Source organism: Salvelinus fontinalis, chromosome 29 (genome assembly GCF_029448725.1).
Source record: "Salvelinus fontinalis isolate EN_2023a chromosome 29, ASM2944872v1, whole genome shotgun sequence".
Taxonomy (NCBI): Eukaryota; Metazoa; Chordata; class Actinopteri; order Salmoniformes; family Salmonidae; genus Salvelinus; species Salvelinus fontinalis.
Window position 1 is genome coordinate 45,466,832 of NC_074693.1, and position 20,377 is coordinate 45,487,208.

Here is a 20,377-nt window from a genome sequence, read left to right on the forward strand (position 1 = left end):
TGAGGGGAGAAGATAATGCTTATGGTTGCATAAATTAACTGTGAGGAGATAGATGAACTTTGAGGTGGTCTCAGTCATTGTCAGCACTCAAGTAATAGAGAAGGTACACGGTAAGAAAAGGGACATAAACTTAGCAAAAAAATAAACGTTCTCTCACTGTCAACTGCGTTTATTTTCAGCAAACTTAACATGTGCAAATATTTGTATGAACATAACAAGATTCAACGGTTGAGACATAAACTGATCAAGTTCCACAGACACAATGACTAACATAAATGGATTAATGTGTCCCTGAACAAAGGGGGGTCAAAATCAAAAGTAACAGTCAGTATCTGATGTGGCCACCAGCTGCATTAAGTACTGCAGTGCATCTCCTCCTCCTCGTGGATTGCACCAGATTTGCCAGTTCTTGCTGTGAGATGTTACCCCAGTCTTCCACCAAGGCACCTGCAAGTTCCCGGACATTTCTGGGGGGAATGGCTCTAGCCCTCACCCTCAGATCCAACAGGTCCCAGACGGGCTCAATGGGATTGAGATCCGGGCTCTTCGCTGGCCATGGCAGAACACTGACATTCCTGTCTTGCATGAAATCAAGCACAGAATGACCAGTATGGCTGGTGGCATTGTCATGCTGGAGGGTCATGTCAGGATGAGCCTGCAGGAAGGGTACCACATGAGGGAGGAGGTTGTCTTCCCAATAACGCACAGCATTGAGATTGCCTGCAATGACAACAAGCTCAGTCCGATGTTGCTGTGACACACCACCCCAGACCATGACGGACCCTCCACCTCCAAATCGATCCCCTCCAGAGTACAGGTCTCGGTGTAACGCTCATTCCTTCGACGATAGTCGCAAATCTGACCATCACCCCGGTGAGACAAAACCGCAAATTGTCAGTGAAGAGCACTTTTTGCCAGACCTGTCTGGTCCAGCGATGGTGGGTTTGTGCCCATAGGCGATGTTGTTTCCGGTGATGTCTGGTGAGGACCTGCCTTACAACAGGCCTACAAGCCATCAGTCCAGCCTCTCAGCCTATTGCGGACAGTCTGAGCACTGATGGAGGGAATGTGCGTTCCTGGTGTAACTCGTGCAGTTGTTGTTGCCATCCTGTACCTGTCCCGCAGGTGTGATGTTAGGATGTACCGATCCTGTGCAGGTGTTGTTACACGTGGTCTGCCACTGCGAGGACGATCAGCTGTCCGTCCTGTCTCCCTGTAGCGCTGTCTTAGGCGTCTCACAGTACGGACATTGCAATTTATTGCAATTTATTGCCCTGCCACATCTGTAGTCCTCTGCGTTCACGCAGATGAGCAGGGACCCTGGGCATCTTTCTTTTGGTGTTTTTTTAGCATCAGTAGAAAGGCCTCTTTAGTGTCCTAAGTTTTCATAACTACGACCTTAATTGCCAACCATCTGTAAGCTGTTAGTGTCTTAACGACCGTTCCACAGGTGCATGTTCATTAATTGTTTATGGTTCATTGAACAAGCATGGGAAACAGTGTTTAAACCCTTTACATTGAAGATCTGTGAAGTTATTTGGATTTTTACGAATTATCTTTGAAAGACAGGGTCCTGAAAAAGGGACATTTCTTTTTTTGCTGAGTTTAGTAAGCATATTATGTCTTAATTAAAGGGGAAGTTCAGTAATTTACAACTTAATGTCAGATGGTTTCTCACCCTGAAAGTAGTCTATGGACCAGGAGAAACTGAAATCCATGGTTCGGTTTTCTTTAAACAGCCACTACAAACTTCAGCTAATTTTAGCCGCCACTGGCTAAAAACCCATGGGAGTGATAGGGATAACTGTGCAATTTGTAAAGTTAATTATTTGGTTTGATGTTATCTAAAGGGGATTTGGCCATAATAAAATAAACATTGCTTGTTTGTCCCAATCACTTCCATAGATTTGTAGCGGGTTGCGGCTAAAGTTAAATAGAGGGAAATAGACTTACGTGGGTTTGGGGGGAAGAGGGTGCAGCTTTGGCAGTGGATGATCTCCTTGACGATGGGCAGATCTTGGGGAAGGGGGGGCGGGGGTACGTAACCAAGGCCAGGCATCATGGGGTTCATGGGAGCGATGCCCGTCATCATGCCAAGGCCCGAGTCGAAATCTGAAGGAGATGCACACACACATGAAAATGTCAATGTGGGATGAACTAATACCTGTGGAAATGTGTTTTTCTATGTGTGTTATTCCATCCTCATGTTTCATTTTGACATTATGCATTTCTCCTTGAGCACTTTGTGGAGGTTCTGTCAACAATGGTGAAACACAAACAGTTTATAAATAACTGAATCCATGCTCTCATCAATAAAAGAAAATTCAGACATCCTGCATATTTAAAGTGGCACTACGGCTACATGGGATTCTACTGACGCTCTTCTCTGTTGCTGATTGGCTGACCTTTAATGTTCTGTCTGGAGAGAGAGAGAGAGAGATGGATCGAAGAACCAGCCTTCCTTCACAGGTAGGGGACTATTGATTTAGACTGCAGCTGGATACACTCGCACGCACAGACACACTAGCTATGTATCTGCAGAGGGTTTTAGAAATGTGTGTGTGTGTGTGTGTGTGTGTGTGTGCGCGTGCGCGTGCGCGTGCGCGTGCGCGTGCGCGTGCGCGTGTGCGTGTGCGTGTGCGCGTGCGTGTGCGTGTGTGTGATGGACCACAATGTGAGGCCTGACAGTGACAAAACTGAAAGAGTATAACAAAGTACCACTTTTTAACCTCTATGTAAATTATGTTTAAATCCCACTTTGTGAGACAAGGAAGCTTTTCAATAATTTCAGCTTTCTGTGTGTGAGCGAGGAAGGTATAAATGAGGATGAAGGATGACAAAGAGAGGGGGGGTCACACGCCAGACGTGTAGCTGGACCAATCAGAGGAGAAGACAGTAACCGGACGTCTAGGTCTGCTTAATCCCTCTCTGTGGCCGTTATTGATGACCTCACATCTTGTATTCATGCCGCGGTAATGACTTCCCCAGACCAGCGAGGGCAGAGGAGAGGTGACGTGATGGCAGGAGTAGAAATAGAGGAGGGAGGGAGCGGTGCAGCGGACTCTGTGTCTGCTGAATACCAAGGCCAGTCTCAGTGGCAGCTCTGGTCTCCGGGCTGGTTGAGAGGCCCACAGAGGAGCTCTCTGGTGGGTCTCAGAGAGGAGTGGAAGTGGTCCTTTTCTGAATGAGGGAGTGAGGCCCACAGGTGTGAGCTGATTCATAACTGCCCCTTAGTACCCTGACACTGAGGAAATGGAAACAGTGCTGAAGAAAACAATCCTAGCTGGCTGGTTTGATCATTTCGCTGCTGCCTTTTCCTTATTCCTTCCAGTGTGTGCGTGTGTGCGTGTGTGCGTGTGTGTGTGTGCGTGTCCAATTCCATTGAGAGCCAGAGGACAGACACATGCAGTAGAGCTGTTCTTCTCAGGGATATTCAGCTACAGTAGCTCCAGCAGGATTCTCTGTACAGACAGAACAATGGAGACTCAACCCCCGAATTGAAGTTTCACATCTTTCAACATCTTCGGTTGAAAACACCCACACACTAACAAAAACACTATATTCAGTGTGAAACAGGCCTCTTTCAGTCAGAGGTAAAACTCTGTAGAGACACAGAGAGCAGGGATCTCCTCTTGAACAGAAACATCAGTGGAGAACTTTATTCTCTCCACCCACACAAGGTCTCTCTCGCCATCTCTCTTCCCTCTCCCTCCATCTTTATGTCTCTTCATCTCTCCTCTTCTCTCTCTTTTTCACGTAAGCATGCACACACGCTCGCCAACACACACATGCCACAGTCCTGTCCCTCCATGTTAAACAATCAGCTTCCAAGAGGTTTGTTTAAGGTCATTACATTTCATGCTGCCTGTCAATCAAAAGTCCAGCCAGAAAAAAAATGTGACATTTGACTAGAGATACCTCCTGGCCATCCAACACATCACATTAGTCCTCCCTTTATCCTCCTCCTCTCCCCCCTTCCTCCCCCTATTTTTCAGGGTAAACCACCCCTCCAGCAGAGTGGGTGCTGGGTGGAGGGAGGAAGGGTGACACAGGGAGCTGCAATGAGGCATGCTGGGTAAAATTTTCTGATGAGGCGAGCAGGTCGGAACACCTAGAACACGAACAGAGGCAGTCTCCAGTCTCAATGTGCTGCCAGACATCTTCTCTACTTAACATACTGTATCTCTTTAAATCACTATCAGAGATGCTCTTTCAATCTCCTCCACACTTTTAAAACAGAACTCCCTCTCTCTTCATCTATGCCAAAGATCTCCCTCTCTCTAGTCCTCTCCAGCCTGAATACACAGCACACTTCTGTATCTCTATCAGAAAACTCGCCTACTTCTCTCAGCCTATAAATGCGCAGCTACAGATCTCACTCTCGGTGTCTCTATCAGTCCTCGTTCTGCCAACAGCACTGGCTGCACACCTGGGAACCACTACAGCTCCTTAACACTAAGTCAGCAATTACAGAGACACAGAGGGCCAAGAGTAAATTAAAATTGGAAGGGTTTTCTTTTTCTTAAGTATTTATTCAGGTAAATAAATGTTCGAGCCAGGAACACAAGAAGCTCCTTATATCCACTGCTTCTACTAGTATAATAGGAATATTATCAGATACAAACCTATGAGAACAAAACATTTGCTAGCTACTTTCACTGTCTGCTGCTTCTATTAGTTAGTATATTGTATAAATAGTTGAAAAAGGGATGACAGTAAGACTATATACACCCGGTGTGTGTGTGTGTGTGTGTGTTAGAAGGGGGCAGTGATTGTTGAGGATATAAAAGATAGAACTGTATGAGTCCCCAGGGAACCCTCCCTAGAGCCTGTTTATGTATTCAGAGGGGTGTGTTTGTCAGGCTAAATCAATTCAGAGAAGAGTGTGTGGGTGTGGGTGTGTATGAGTGCGTGTGTGTTGCAGACTAAATGCTTCCCTGTGGGTGTTTAACATGCATCAGGCTTGACAACTAGCTTGGTCTGTCCACACATCTTCCTCATACACAGCAGTGTGTCTGGAGAACTCACAACTCTATTTCAAAATCCAAACAAACAAATCAATGACATCATCGCTGTGAATATAGAACATCAAGTCATATATTGCAGAGATTCTGCAGTTGGAAAGACAACAAGTCCTTTGAGTGGGGACTCTACGGAAGCCTTGTCCCTATAAGCAAGCATGCTCTCTCCTTTAAGGACTAGAAGAGGCCCTAACACAACTATTTACACAAGGCAAGCTATGTCCCCAAAAGGCACCATGTCCCCACAGTGGAGGGTTTACGGTACCATGTGCCCACAAGGCACCGTGTCCCCATAGAGGAGTTTCTACGGTAGCCTGTCCCCGCACGGTACCATGCCCCTATAGTGGAGTCTCTACAGTACCCCGTCCTCATAAAACAACATATCCTCACAGCGGAACCTCTTCAGTACCACGTCCGTCCCCGCACAGCATTTTATTTCTGTAAGTTGACTGAGCCTGATCTTCCAGTATCTATGCAAAAACATAAACACAACATACAACAATTTCAAAGATTTGACTGAGTTACAGTTCATATAAGGAAATCAGTCTATTGAAATAAATTCATCAGACCCTAATCTATGGATTTCACATGACTGGGCAGGGGCACAGGCCCACCCACTTGGGAGCCAGGTCCAGCCAATCAGAATTAGTTTTCCCCCACAAAAGGGCTTTATTACAGACATAAATATTCCTGAGCACGCCACTCCTCATCCAATCCTGCAAGTGAAGAAGCTGGATGTGGAGGTCCTGGGCTGGCTTGGTTACACGTGGTCTGTGGTTGTGAGGCCGGTTGGATGTACTGCAGAATTCTCTAAAAACGACGTTGGAGGCGGCTTATGGTAGATAAATTAACTTTCAATTCTCTGACAACAGCTCTGTTGGACATGTCTACAGTCAGCATGTAAATTGCACACTCACTCAAAACTTGAGACATCTGTGGCATTGTGTTGTGTTAGAAAACTGCACAATTTAGAATGGCCCTTTATTGACCCCAGCACAAGTTGCACCTGTGTAATGATCATGCTGTTTAATCAGCTTCTTGATATGCCACACCTGTCAGGTGGATCGATTATCTTGGCAAAGGAGAAATGCTCACTAACAGGGATGTAAACAAATTTGTGTACAAAATTTACGAGAAATACAATTTTTGTACAAATTTCTGCAAGCTTTTATTTCAGCTCATGAAAAATGGGACCAACACTTTACATGTTGCATTTATATTTTTGTTCAGTATACTTGGCTCTAGAAAGACTGATGATGCAATGACTTGGTGGCAGGTGGTGTTGCTTACCAGAGAGCCAATACATCTAATCAAAAGTGAAGTTTAAAGGGGAACGGAAACACTAGGATTTAGAAAGGCAGCCTACTGTAAATCGCCATATTGGCATTGTTGCGTCACTGGCAGGAGAGAACATTTTGGAACTCCCCAAAATGGCTGAATTTACAGAGTAGCTCCGAGTCTGAGAATGAGTTTATTACAGAGAATTAAATCATGTTAGTTAGGGAGCCAATAAACCTACTGAAGCCGTTCATGTTTGAGCCGATCGTTGCCCCAGATCAAATCATTTGTTCTCGTAGCAGTAACAACACAGACATGCCGCCTGAAACACCTCAGCTAGAGCATCTGCCAGATAATGGCAAGAGTAGGAGTGTGTGTGTGTTGTAGAGAAATGGTGGCGATACAGCCCAAAATCCCAGCGGATTGTGACTCTATTACATCCAGTCAGAGGTTCCTGTCAGTCTGGATGGTGATGTATTACATGCAGTCAGAGGTTCCTGTCAGTCTGTCTGGTGATGTATTACATCCAGGTCAGAGGTTCCTGTCAGTCTGTCTGGTGATGTATTACATCCAGTCAGAGGTTCCTGTCAGTCTGTCTGGTGATGTATTACATCCAGGTCAGAGGTTCCTGTCAGTCTGTCTGGTGATGTATTACATCCAGTCAGAGGTTCCTGTCAGTCTGTCTGGATGGTGATGTATTACAGCATACAGGCTGGCAGTTTATCGCCATTTCAAGCTATGGTCACAAGGGAGAATTGGACGAGGTGTACGGCGTCTCATCCCTGCGTGTGTTGTTTCTTCCATAAGGTGCCCACACCCAAAAGCAGGCATTGAATAAAAGTTTGAATAAAACCAGTTCATTTAGTAAATCTATGCCTGCGCCTTATGTAAAACATAGTATTTGTTAGCTTGTCCACTAGAACAACAGCTTCAAGCGTAACCAGATGAACTTGCTTTGAAGATAAAACTAATCCCGTGTCCCTGTCGTTAGAGTAGTGACTTCAACTAGCTTTGGCTGCCATCTAGTGGAAAGGAATGGTAACTACACTGGGCAGCTAGTTGGCAGAGTAAAATGAGACTTTAATAAGATATGCAATTTAGCAGATGCCTTTATCCAAAGCGAACTGGGTACATGGTAGTGGAAACAGATCACAGTAACAGGATTACAATGTTGATATCATGGATGGTCAGTCCTTGCATCTATAGCTCTGTCTTTGAATTTAAGAGGGGTTACATTTCTCCAGCCCCATCTCTCAGCTTTTTACCGAAAGAGGAACAGGGAGACACTTTGTTATTACTCCTACTGCTAACTGCCACTTTAAGAAGTTAAGATGCAGATTAAATACACCCAAAAATATGTTACAGATATTATAACAATGTCCCATCACTCAGACAGTTAGTGAATACACAGCATCCAGGACAGCAAAAAATCAATCACTCAAATGTATTTTACAAAAGCCCTTTTTACATCCAAATAATAACCACAGTGGTTATAGAGGGTGCAACAGTTCAACTGACATTTGCTCCTGGGGTGTTGGCTTTTCATAGCTGAGCATTCATAGGTTGAGAGAGAGAGTCGAAACGGCAGTACCAGGACAAGGTAGCACATCCATTGGGACAAGGTTAAAAACGGGTTGAAACGGGTTAAACAAAATCAGCTGAAAAACAATTCCACCCCGATTCCCTTTACGGATGTGTGTATCTTTTAACTCGCTGTTGAATGGCCTGCTCCTTCTCCATTTTCGGAACACCAGCCCGCTCCCCCAAAGTGATCGATAGTATATCTCGGTTCGCACTGTGATGATTGTGGCTCTGAGCTCTCAGGTTCATACAGCGAGTTGTGGGTCTTCACTGATCTCACTCTCCATCAGCTCCATCTGTGGAGTATAGGGGCAGGACTCAGTTGTATGCTAATGGTTGTGAACACAATCTAGCTGGGCCCAGAGCTCTTTAGTGATGGTCCCGGTGGACCTCTTCTCCGCCGCAGCACAGGAACACTCTGGGACCCAGGAGTCCATTTGGCATGCTGTACTAACCGTTCTTCCCTGTTGGTAGAAAACAATTAAGTTATATAGTTATATTCAAGAATCACTGCATATACTTGAAAAAACATGGATTTGCATGTACCTCCTCTGCCTCCTGCGTTCTCCTCCAGGATGAAAACTTTTTCAGGGATGAAGATGCCATCCTGAAAAAAGAAAAACATTTAGTTAAGACAACTGAACCCAAATATATCAGTTGGCGTTAACAAGCTTCCTGTCTTGTATGCTTTGTCAACACACGCACACACTCACAGCAAATACAGGGACACTTATTTTTCAGCAAACATTAGCTATGTCAACTTCAGTCTAGCTAAATGAGGTGGAGCTAACAAAACATTCCAAAAACAAATCTGTCAACAAAATGTATTACAGTACTTGACTATCTGAGGTGGAAGCTTTATTAGCTACAGTTAACTACCTACTAACAGGGGTACGCGGATAAACTGTTGCAATTCTAGTTGCAGTTGAGTTGCTTGCTAACGTTATTTGCTGGGGGTGTTACACAAAACACTTCCAATGCAATTAGCTAGTTACCTTCAACTAGAGTTGCAACAAAGTTGTCCAGTGTCTAACGCTAGCCTAGTCAACAACAGTCATGACCGGTTAACGTTACCTCAGACTTCGTTGCATTGACTCGCGTTCAGTCGATTTTGCTTGACTCCAAAGTCAGCGATGTTGATGATGGTCGGTCGGTCGGTCGGTAACCCCTATAGCATAACCCTCGAAATGTCAAATGGAGGCACAAGAAGAGGGATTCAACGTAGGCGTATGACTCCTTTCCATTCGGAAAGTCACGGTTGCCTGACTGAAAAATAGATGGCATCATGAGAGAGGAAAATGTGGATATAGTGAAGCAACATCTAAAGACATCAGTCAGGAAGTTAAAGCTTTTTCGCAAATGGGTCTTCCAAATGGACAATGACCCCAAGCATACTTCCAAAGTCGTGGCAAAATGGCTTAAGGACAACAAAGTCAAGGTATTGGAGTGGCCATCACAAAGCCCTGACCCCAATCCAATAGAAACTTTGTGGGCAGAACTGAAAAAGCGTGTGCGAGCAAGGAGGCCTACAAACCTGACTCAGTTACACCACCTCTGTCAGGAGAAAAACTTCTGACCCACTGGAATGTTATAAAAGCTGAAATAAATCACTCTCTCTACTATTATTCTGACATTTCACATTCTTAAAATAAAGTGGTGATCCTAACTGACCTAAAACAGGAAATTGTTACTAGGATTAAATGTCAGGAATTGTGAAAATCTGAGTTTAAATGTATTTAGTGTATGTATAGAGATGGCAGTAATGAAGCTGTTGGATAATTTGAGCTCCAGAGCAGAGCGGTGGAGGATGAGAGAGAGGGGTGGAGAGTGGAGAGAGAAGAGGGAGAGTGGAGAGAGAAGAGGGAGAGAGAGACAACGGGGACAGAGGAGAGGAATCGAGATGGAGAGAGTGGGTGGGAGAAAGCGATAACAAGCTACGGAACAGCTGTTTCTCCAGGTGATTCATAAGTACAGCCCTCTCACCCCGAAACCCCAATCCCACTACTACACAGCAAACCTGACTACAGCCCAACCTGCTGGCAATGTTGGTATGATACCAATGCAGCTGCGGGAGAGAGAGTCCTCTAATAAGGTAACAGCACTAAGAGCAGCTCCAATGGCTCAAGGCCCTCAGTGACAAAACACACACGCACACACACCACAGAGTTTTCCTCTCCAACACAGTTCTAAAACCATAACTCGCTCAACAAAAATCTAACTTTATTTTGCATAGGCAGCACAGTAAACTAGGACGGGGAGTTTGCTAAGTCTGGAAGAAGCTCAGTAAACTGTAGACATGAAATGAAATAGGGAAAAACCCAGTAGGTGGGATTAGCGTCCTCCGTGCCCACTTCATTTGAAATATGTGGTGGAGTGTAGTTGCCGTGAGGCCTATAATTCAGTAGCTCTGTTGACATGAATGTGCTTTTCAACAAGCTGAAGGATGTGGTTTATAAAAGGCTTTGGGAAAGAAGATATTATAATAAGGACAGAAAAAAGACACATGGCTGCATAAATCATTGTAGATGGCGGGGTGAAATGGTGAATTATAAATGTAATGGTAAAGTGATCAATGCCCCGCAGTTCTTTTAATGATATTTAACAAGTAATAAAACACCAGAAGCGTAGCACCTTATTGCGTTTCATTCATCTCAACCTCTCGCTTCCAAAGCATTAAACAACCGCTAATGGAACGTCATGAGTCGAGAAGGAGTTCTGGGCCCGTATACACAAAGCATCTCAGAAAAGGTCCTAGGAATCATGTAGGGCTGACCCCATTGTTTAGTTGATAGACTGTTGGTCGAATGAACGTTTTTTTTTGTAGAGCAGAGGCAAATATACAGTGCATTTGGAAAGTATTCAGACCCCTTGCCTTTTTTTTTTCACATTTTGTTATGTTACAGCCTTATTCTAAAACTGATTAAACTATATACCCCCCTCATCAATCTACACATAATACCCCATAATGACAAAGCAAAAACACATTTTTATTCATTTTTCTCAATTTATTGAAAATAAAAAAGATACATTACATTTACATAAGTATTCAGACCCTTTACTAAGTACTTTGTTGAAGCCCCTTTGGCAGCGATTACAACCTTGAGTCTTCTTTCGTATGACGCAATTAACTTGGCACACCAGTATTTGAGGAGTTTCTCCCATTCATCTCTGCAGATCCTCTCAAGTTCTGTCAGGTTGGATGGGGAGCATCGCTGCACAGATATTTTCTGGTCTCTCTAGAGATGTTCGATTGGGTTACAGTCCGGGCTCTGGCTGGGCCACTCAAGGGCATTCAGAGACTTGTCCTGAAGCTACTCCTGCGTTGTCTTGGTTGTGTGCTTAGGGTCGTTGTCCTGTTGGAAGGTGAACCTTCACCCCAGTCTGTGGTCCTGAGCACTCTGGAGCAGGTTTTCATCAAGGATCTCTCTGTACTTTGCACTGTTCATCTTTCCCTCGATCATGTCTAGTCTACCAGTCCCTACCTCTGAAAAATATCCCCACAGGCCACAGCATGATGCTGCCACCACCATGCTTCACCGTTCAATCTTGGTTACATCACACCAGAGAATCTTGTTTGTCATGGTCTGAGAGTTCTTTAGGTGCCTTTTGTCAAACTCCAAGCGGGCTGTCGTGCATTTTACTGAGGATTGGTTTCTGTCTGGCCATTCTCCCATAAAGGCCTGATTGGTGAAGTGCTACAAAGATGGTTGTCCTTCTGGAAGGTTCTTCTATCTCCACAGAGGAACTCTGGCGCTCAGAGTGATCATCGGGTTCTTGGTCACCTCCCTGACCGAGGCCCTTCTCCCCTGATCAAATCAAATCAAATGTTATTTGATTGCTAAGTTTGGCCCGGGCGGCCAGCTCTAGGAAGAGTCTTGGTGGTTCCACACTACTTCCATTTAGGAAAAATGGAGGCCACTGCGTTCTTGGGGACATTCAATGGTGCAGACATTTTTTGGCACCCTTCCCCAGATCTGTGCCTCGACACAATCCTGTCTGAGAGCTCTACGGACAATTTGTTTGACCTCATGGCTTGGTTTTTGCTCTGACATGCACTGTCAACTGTGGTACCTTATATAAACAGGTGTGTGTGTGCGCCTTTCCAAATCATGTCCATTCAATTGAATTTACCAAGGATGATCAATGGAAACAGGATGCAGCTGAGCACAATTTCCAGTCTCATAGCAAAGGGTCTGAAAACGTATGTAAATGTGATATTTCAATTTGCAAACATTTCAAAAAACCTATTTTCGCTTTGTTATTATGGGGGTACTGTGTGTATATTGATGAGGGAAACAAATTCATTGAATCTATTATATAATAAGGCTGTAACGCAGCAAAATGTGGAAAAAGTCCAGGGGTCTGAATACCTTCCAAATGCACTGTATATACAAAACTATTTGGCACACTGATTCACGCCTGTCTGAGTAGACTAATCCATTGCGGAAGCCACGGGGGATGGCACACCAGTATGACCAGCAGTACATGTACCGTTAAGTCACATAATTTCTCATCTACAATGTTTGTTTGATTACGGTCATTTCTGTTAATGCAGACAATATACAGTATTATTATTAGAGACTTACCATTGTCATTGTAGGAGTGGACACATTGTTTGCAGAGCACACCACCTAGGCTACAATTTTGATTTATTTCATTCCATTTACGAGTTGTCAATTTATTCATTATCTTTTGTTTAGAGCGCTCCTGTCAATCTCGAGTAAGGACACGCAACTAATTACACATATAGAAATAGGACTAGTCTACCTGGCCTGCATGCAAATGTAGGCCGATAAGTATCCCCATTTGGGGATCAGATATTATTTCTGATTGCCTTAACTCACCATCACTGTGGAGCTTCTCAAAGTATTTGTTCTTTGCCTCGAACAGCAAGTAAACAAGGTCTGTTTTTACATCCATTGAGAATGACAATCATTCCTCAACGTAGCCGATATGAAAAATCTTTCCAGCTCTCGCCATTTCGATAACCACTCAGCAGTAAAGGGGGAAAAAATGTCATACTCTGATCCGGTGGAAACGTTATAAAATAGGTCTACCAGATAACTTCTTATCCCTTACGCAAAACACCCTACAGCTGTGTCTGTCTGTCCAGAGCTCATTGGCATGGGAAACTGAGGGCCCAGAATGTTTTATACAATGTTGTAAGTTTGCTAGCATGAGCGTCAGGCTGGACCAAGTTAATACAATAGTTGATACAATGTGTCAAGTTCCTTGCAGACAGACCATGCATAGCTAATGTGATTTATAGGATATTTATTTTAATCCGGATATTTTCTACCTGCAGTATGCAATGTTTTTATTTGTAGGGTTTATGTCGGCTATTTTACATATATGGCAAAGAGAAGTTACTTTTAGATTTCGTCATCTCACTGTCAACTGCGTTTATTTTCGGCAAACTTAACATGTGTAAATATTTGTATGAACATGACAAGATTCAACAATTGAGACATAAACTGAACAAGTTCCACAGACAATGTGTCCCTGAACAAAGGGGGGGTCAAAATATAAATTAACAGTCAGTATCTGATGTGGCCACCAGCTGCATTAAGTACTGCAGTGCATCTCCTCCTCATTGGCTTCACCAGATTTGCCAGTTCTTGCTGTGAGATGTTACCCCACTCTTCCAACAAGGCACCTGCAAGTTCCTGGACATTTCTGGGGGGAATGGCCCTCACCCTCACCCTCCGATCCAACAAGTCCCAGACGTGCTCAATTGGATTGAGATCCGGGCTCAGAACGAGCAGTATGGATGGTGGCATTGTCATGCTGGAGGGTCATGTCAGGATGATCCTGCAGGAAGGGTACCATATGAGGGAGGAGGATGTCTTCCCTGTAATGCACAGCATTGAGATTGCCTGCAATGACAACAAGCTCAGTCCGATGACGCTGTGACACACGCCCCAGACCATGACGGACCCTCCAAATCGATCCCGCTCCAGAGTACAGGCCTCGGTGTAACGCTCATTCCTTCGACGATAAACGCGAATCAGACCATCACCCCTGATGAGACAACTGCGACTCGTCATTGAGGAGCACTTTTTGCCAGACCTGTCTGGTCCAGCGACGGTGGGTTTGTGCCCATTGACGACGCTGTTGCCGGTGATGTCTGGTGAGGACCTGCCTTACAACAGGCCTACAAGCCCGCAGTCCAGCCTCTCTCAGCCTATTGCGGACAGTCTGAGCACTGATGGAGGGATTATGCGTTCCTGGTGTAACTCGTGCAGTTGTTGTTGCCATCCTGTACCTGTCCCGCAGGTGTGATGTTCGGATGTACCGATCGTGTGCAGGTGTTGTTACACGTGGTCTGCCACTGCGAGGACGATCAGCTGTCTTGTCCTGTCTCCCTGTAACGCCGTCTTAGGCGTCTCACAGTTCGGACATTGCAATTTATTGCCCTGGCCACAACTGCAGTCCTCATGCCCCCTTGCAGCATGCCTATTGCTGAGTTTATAAACAAACTCTTCACTGCCGTTTAACAACTCTAAATCGCTTGTCGTTGCATACAGCATTTGAAAGGTCTATAATTTTCATCTAGAACAATCAAAGTAAACCTAAGCCCTAGATGCCTTTAATTGCCCAATTTATAGGCATGCACAATTAGGCATATTTTTTTACCAACGTGATATTGTGCTCCAAAGGTATATCTTGAAATAACATGATTTAGGTAATTAAATAATAAAAACAAGTTTATTTATTAGCCTATTTGCTATTTGTCATGTGAAATAAGCCTCGTAAATCATTGTCAAAGGCATAAGATATACTGTTCCATGTAGATCTAGATTATCTATGGATCGGATCAAATAGAATTACCACATTATTTTAACAATTCCAAAGCAATTGCATGTGGCGCAGGAACCACTGACTCACCACATTTTTCCATTACGAAGACATCTGCTGGTAACTTAACGGGTTAGGACAGCTCACGATGCGTTCCAATTATCTGTCGACTAGATGTGATTTATGACTTAAAGAGGCTTCATGCATAGGTTTTATTTTTTCCCCCATAAGAATAGGAGTAAAAAGTCTCTATACTCAGCACTTACCACCAGTTTTTTACTCTGAGTCGCTTTGTGGATACTGTTCAATGAGACCCCTAAATGGTTCAACTGACAGTGTGATTCATGATGATGACATTTCTGTGAGCTCTGCCACTGTAATTTCAACTGTCTGAGGTACACATGATAACTGTGGGCTCTGCCACTAAGCAAACAGTCTTCGGTAGAGCCAAGATGGCGACCGACAGTGAGCGCTACAGTCTATTGCCATGTTCCTATGGTTCACCTGTCCAAGTGACACATGATGACATACGACAGTAGGCAGAGGATGATTCTGCCCTTTTTGTAAATTAGAAGGATCCTCTGGTTAATCTCTTAGGGCTAAATCATAGCTTGTAATGCTCTGCAAAACTCAACAAGTTTTGTATAAATCAATAAAGTAGTGGTGTGGATGGCAAAATAGAAACAAATTGAGTTGCATGAGCATTTTGCAAATAAGGGATGAAACTGCCAAAGATCCTCCCAACTGTCTGGAAATGAGCTGTGTGGCTCTCAAGTCCTCAGACTGATAATAGAGTCAGAACTCTATCTGGCTGACTCAGCTCTGCATGCCTATATTAATAGACACGACAAATGGCCTACGGAGGCAAACGTGAGGAATGCAGGATCCACAGACTACAGAAACCAGTCTAGGATTAGGGTTATAACTACAGTAGAGGAGGTATGGTTAGTGTTATAACTACAGTAGAGGTATGGTTAGGGTTATAACTACAGCAGAGGTATGGTTAGTGTCATAACTACAGTAGAGGTATGGTTAGGGTTATAACTACAGTAGAGGAGGTATGGTTAGTGTTATAACTACAGTAGAGGTATGGTTAGTGTTATAACTACAGCAGAGGTATGGTTAGTGTAATAACTACAGTAGAGGTATGGTTAGTGTTATAAATACAGCAGAGGTATGGTTAGTGTTATAACTACAGTAGAGGTACGGTTAGTGTTATATACAGTAGAGGTATGGTTAGGGTTATAAATACAGCAGAGGTACGGTTAGTGTTATAAATACAGTAGAGGTATGGTTAGTGTTATAAATACAGTAGAGGTATGGTTAGTGTTATAAATACAGTAGAGGTATGGTTAGTGTTATAAATACAGCAGAGGTATGGTTAGTGTTATAACTACAGTAGAGGTATGGTTAGTGTTATAACTACAGCAGAGGTACGGTTAGTGTTATAACTACAGTAGAGGTATGGTTAGGGTTATAAATACAGCAGAGGTGGTATGGTTAGTGTTATAACTACAGTAGAGGTATGGTTAGGGTTATAACTACAGCAGAGGTATGGTTAGTGTCATAACTACAGTAGAGGTATGGTTAGGGTTATAACTACAGTAGAGGAGGTATGGTTAGTGTTATAACTACAGTAGAGGTATGGTTAGTGTTATAACTACAGCAGAGGTATGGTTAGTGTAATAACTACAGTAGAGGTATGGTTAGTGTTATAAATACAGCAGAGGTATGGTTAGTGTTATAACTACAGTAGAGGTACGGTTAGTGTTATATACAGTAGAGGTATGGTTAGGGTTATAAATACAGCAGAGGTACGGTTAGTGTTATAAATACAGTAGAGGTATGGTTAGTGTTATAAATACAGTAGAGGTATGGTTAGTGTTATAAATACAGTAGAGGTATGGTTAGTGTTATAAATACAGCAGAGGTATGGTTAGTGTTATAACTACAGTAGAGGTATGGTTAGTGTTATAACTACAGCAGAGGTACGGTTAGTGTTATAACTACAGTAGAGGTATGGTTAGGGTTATAAATACAGCAGAGGTACGGTTAGTGTTATAAATACAGTAGAGGTATACCTACAGTAGAGGTATAGTTAGGGTTATATACAGTAGAGGTATGGTTAGGGTTATAACTACAGCAGAGGTACGGTTAGGGTTATAAATACAGCAGAGGTACGGTTAGTGTTATAAATACAGTAGAGGTATGGTTAGTGTTATAAATACAGTAGAGGTATGGTTAGTGTTATAAATACAGCAGAGGTACGGTTAGTGTTATAAATACAGTAGAGGTATGGTTAGTGTTATAACTACAGTAGAGGTATGGTTAGTGTTATAACTACAGTAGAGGTATGGTTAGTGTTATAACTACAGTAGAGGTACGGTTAGGGTTATATACAGTAGAGGTATGGTTAGTGTTATAACTACAGTAGAGGTATGGTTAGTGTTATAACTACAGTAGAGGTACGGTTAGGGTTATATACAGTAGAGGTATGGTTAGGGTTATATACAGTAGAGGTATGGTTAGTGTTATAACTACAGTAGAGGTATGGTTAGGGTTATAACTACAGCAGAGGTACGGTTAGTGTTATAACTACAGTAGAGGTACGGTTAGTGTTATAAATACAGTAGAGGTATGGTTAGTGTTATAAATACAGTAGAGGTATGGTTAGTGTTATAAATACAGCAGAGGTACGGTTAGTGTTATAAATACAGTAGAGGTATGGTTAGTGTTATAACTACAGTAGAGGTATGGTTAGTGTTATAACTACAGTAGAGGTATGGTTAGTGTTATAACTACAGTAGAGGTACGGTTAGGGTTATATACAGTAGAGGTATGGTTAGTGTTATAACTACAGTAGAGGTATGGTTAGTGTTATAACTACAGTAGAGGTACGGTTAGGGTTATATACAGTAGAGGTATGGTTAGGGTTATATACAGTAGAGGTATGGTTAGTGTTATAAATACAGTAGAGGTATGGTTAGGGTTATAAATACAGCAGAGGTATGGTTAGTGTTATAAATACAGTAGAGGTATGGTTAGTGTTATAAATACAGCAGAGGTACGGTTAGTGTTATAACTACAGTAGAGGTATGGTTAGTGTTATAAATACAGTAGAGGTATGGTTAGTGTTATAAATACAGCAGAGGTACGGTTAGTGTTATAACTACAGTAGAGGTATGGTTAGTGTTATAAATACAGTAGAGGTATGGTTAGTGTTATAAATACAGCAGAGGTATGGTTAGGGTTATAACTACAGTAGAGGTATGGTTAGGGTTATATACAGTAGAGGTATGGTTAGGGTTATAAATACAGTAGAGGTACGGTTAGGGTTATAACTACAGTAGAGGTACGGTTAGGGTTATAACTACAGTAGAGGTATGGTTAGGGTTATAACTACAGTAGAGGTATGGTTAGTGTTATAACTACAGTAGAGGTATGGTTAGTGTTATAACTACAGTAGAGGTATGGTTAGTGTTATAAATACAGTAGAGGTATGGTTAGGGTTATATACAGTAGAGGTATGGTTAGTGTTATAAATACAGTAGAGGTATGGTTAGGGTTATAAATACAGTAGAGGTATGGTTAGTGTTATAAATACAGTAGAGGTATGGTTAGTGTTATAAATACAGTAGAGGTATGGTTAGTGTTATAAATACAGTAGAGGTATGGTTAGTGTTATAAATACAGTAGAGGTATGGTTAGGGTTATAAATACAGTAGAGGTATGGTTAGGGTTATAAATACAGTAGAGGTATGGTTAGTGTTATAAATACAGTAGAGGTATGGTTAGTGTTATAAATACAGTAGAGGTATGGTTAGGGTTATATACAGTAGAGGTATGGTTAGTGTTATAAATACAGTAGAGGTATGGTTAGTGTTATAAATACAGTAGAGGTATGGTTAGTGTTATAAATACAGTAGAGGTATGGTTAGGGTTATATACAGTAGAGGTATGGTTAGTGTTATAAATACAGTAGAGGTATGGTTAGTGTTATAACTACAGTAGAGGTATGGTTAGTGTTATAACTACAGTAGAGGTATGGTTAGGGTTATAACTACAGTAGAGGTATGGTTAGTGTTATAACTACAGTAGAGGTATGGTTAGTGTTATAACTACAGTAGAGGTATGGTTAGTGTTATAACTACAGTAGAGGTATGGTTAGGGTTATAACTACAGTAGAGGTATGGTTAGGGTTATAACTAAAGTAGAGGTATGGTTAGTGTTATAACTACAGCAGAGGTATGGTTAGTGTCATAACTACAGTAGAGGTACGGTTAGTGTTATAACTACAGTAGAGGTACGGTTAGGGTTATATACAGTAGAGGTACGGTTAGGGTTATAACTACAGTAGAGGTACGGTTAGTGTTATAACTACAGTAGATGTATGGTTAGTGTTATAACTACAGTAGAGGTATGGTTTGGGTTATAACTACAGTAGAGGTATGGTTAGGGTTATAACTACAGTAGAGGTATGGTTAGGGTTATAACTACAGTAGAGGTATGGTTAGGGCTATAACTACAGTAGAGGTATGGTTAGGGTTATAACTACAGTAGAGGTATGGTTAGGGTTATAACTACAGTAGAGGTATGGTTAGTGTTATAACTACAGCAGAGGTATGGTTAGTGTTATAACTACAGTAGAGGTATGGTTAGGGTTATAACTACAGTAGAGGTATGGTTAGGGTTATAAATACAGTAGAGGTATGGTTAGTGTTATAAATACAGCAGAGGTACGGTTAGGGTTATAACTACAGTAGAGGTATGGTTAGTGTTATAACTACAGTAGAGGTATGGTTAGTGTTATAAATACAGTAGAGGTATGGTTAGTGTTATAACTACAGCAGAGGTATGGTTAGGGTTATAAATACAGCAGAGGTACGGTTAGGGTTATAACTACAGTAGAGGTATGGTTAGTGTTATAACTACAGTAGAGGTATGGTTAGTGTTATAAATACAGCAGAGGTACGGTTAGGGTTATAACTACAGTAGAGGTATGGTTAGGGTTATATACAGTAGAGGTATGGTTAGGGTTATATACAGTAGAGGTACGGTTAGGGTTATAACTACAGTAGAGGTATGGTTAGGGTTATATACAGTAGAGGTACGGTTAGGGTTATATACAGTAGAGGTACGGTTAGGGTTATAACTACAGTAGAGGTATGGTTAGGGTTATAACTACAGTAGAGGTATGGTTAGGGTTATATACAGTAGAGGTATGGTTAGGGTTATAAATACAGCAGAGGTACGGTTAGTGTTATAACTACAGTAGAGGTATGGTTAGGGTTGTAACTACAGTAGAGGTATGGTTAGTGTTATAACTACAGTAGAGGTATGGTTAGGGTTATATACAGTAGAGGTATGGTTAGTGTTATAAATACAGTAGAGGTATGGTTAGTGTTATAAATACAGTAGAGGTATGGTTAGTGTTATAACTACAGTAGAGGTATGGTTAGTGTTATAACTACAGTAGAGGTATGGTTAGGGTTATAACTACAGTAGAGGTATGGTTAGTGTTATAACTACAGTAGAGGTATGGTTAGTGTTATAACTACAGTAGAGGTATGGTTAGTGTTATAACTACAGTAGAGGTATGGTTAGGGTTATAACTACAGTAGAGGTATGGTTAGGGTTATAACTAAAGTAGAGGTATGGTTAGTGTTATAACTACAGCAGAGGTATGGTTAGTGTCATAA

At 42.3% G+C, this 20,377-nt stretch overlaps 1 protein-coding gene across 2 annotated transcripts in view; it reads right to left on the minus strand.

Moving 5' to 3' along the window:
- Positions 1–20,377, minus strand: part of LOC129828035 (ecto-NOX disulfide-thiol exchanger 2-like) — a 226,361-nt gene that overhangs the window by 65,145 nt on the left and 140,839 nt on the right. For both annotated transcript variants that reach the window (XM_055889449.1, XM_055889448.1), the window contains one exon: positions 1,954–2,112. In XM_055889449.1, coding sequence (XP_055745424.1) covers positions 1,954–2,112 — 159 coding nt within the window. The remainder of the gene's footprint in view (positions 1–1,953; positions 2,113–20,377) is intronic.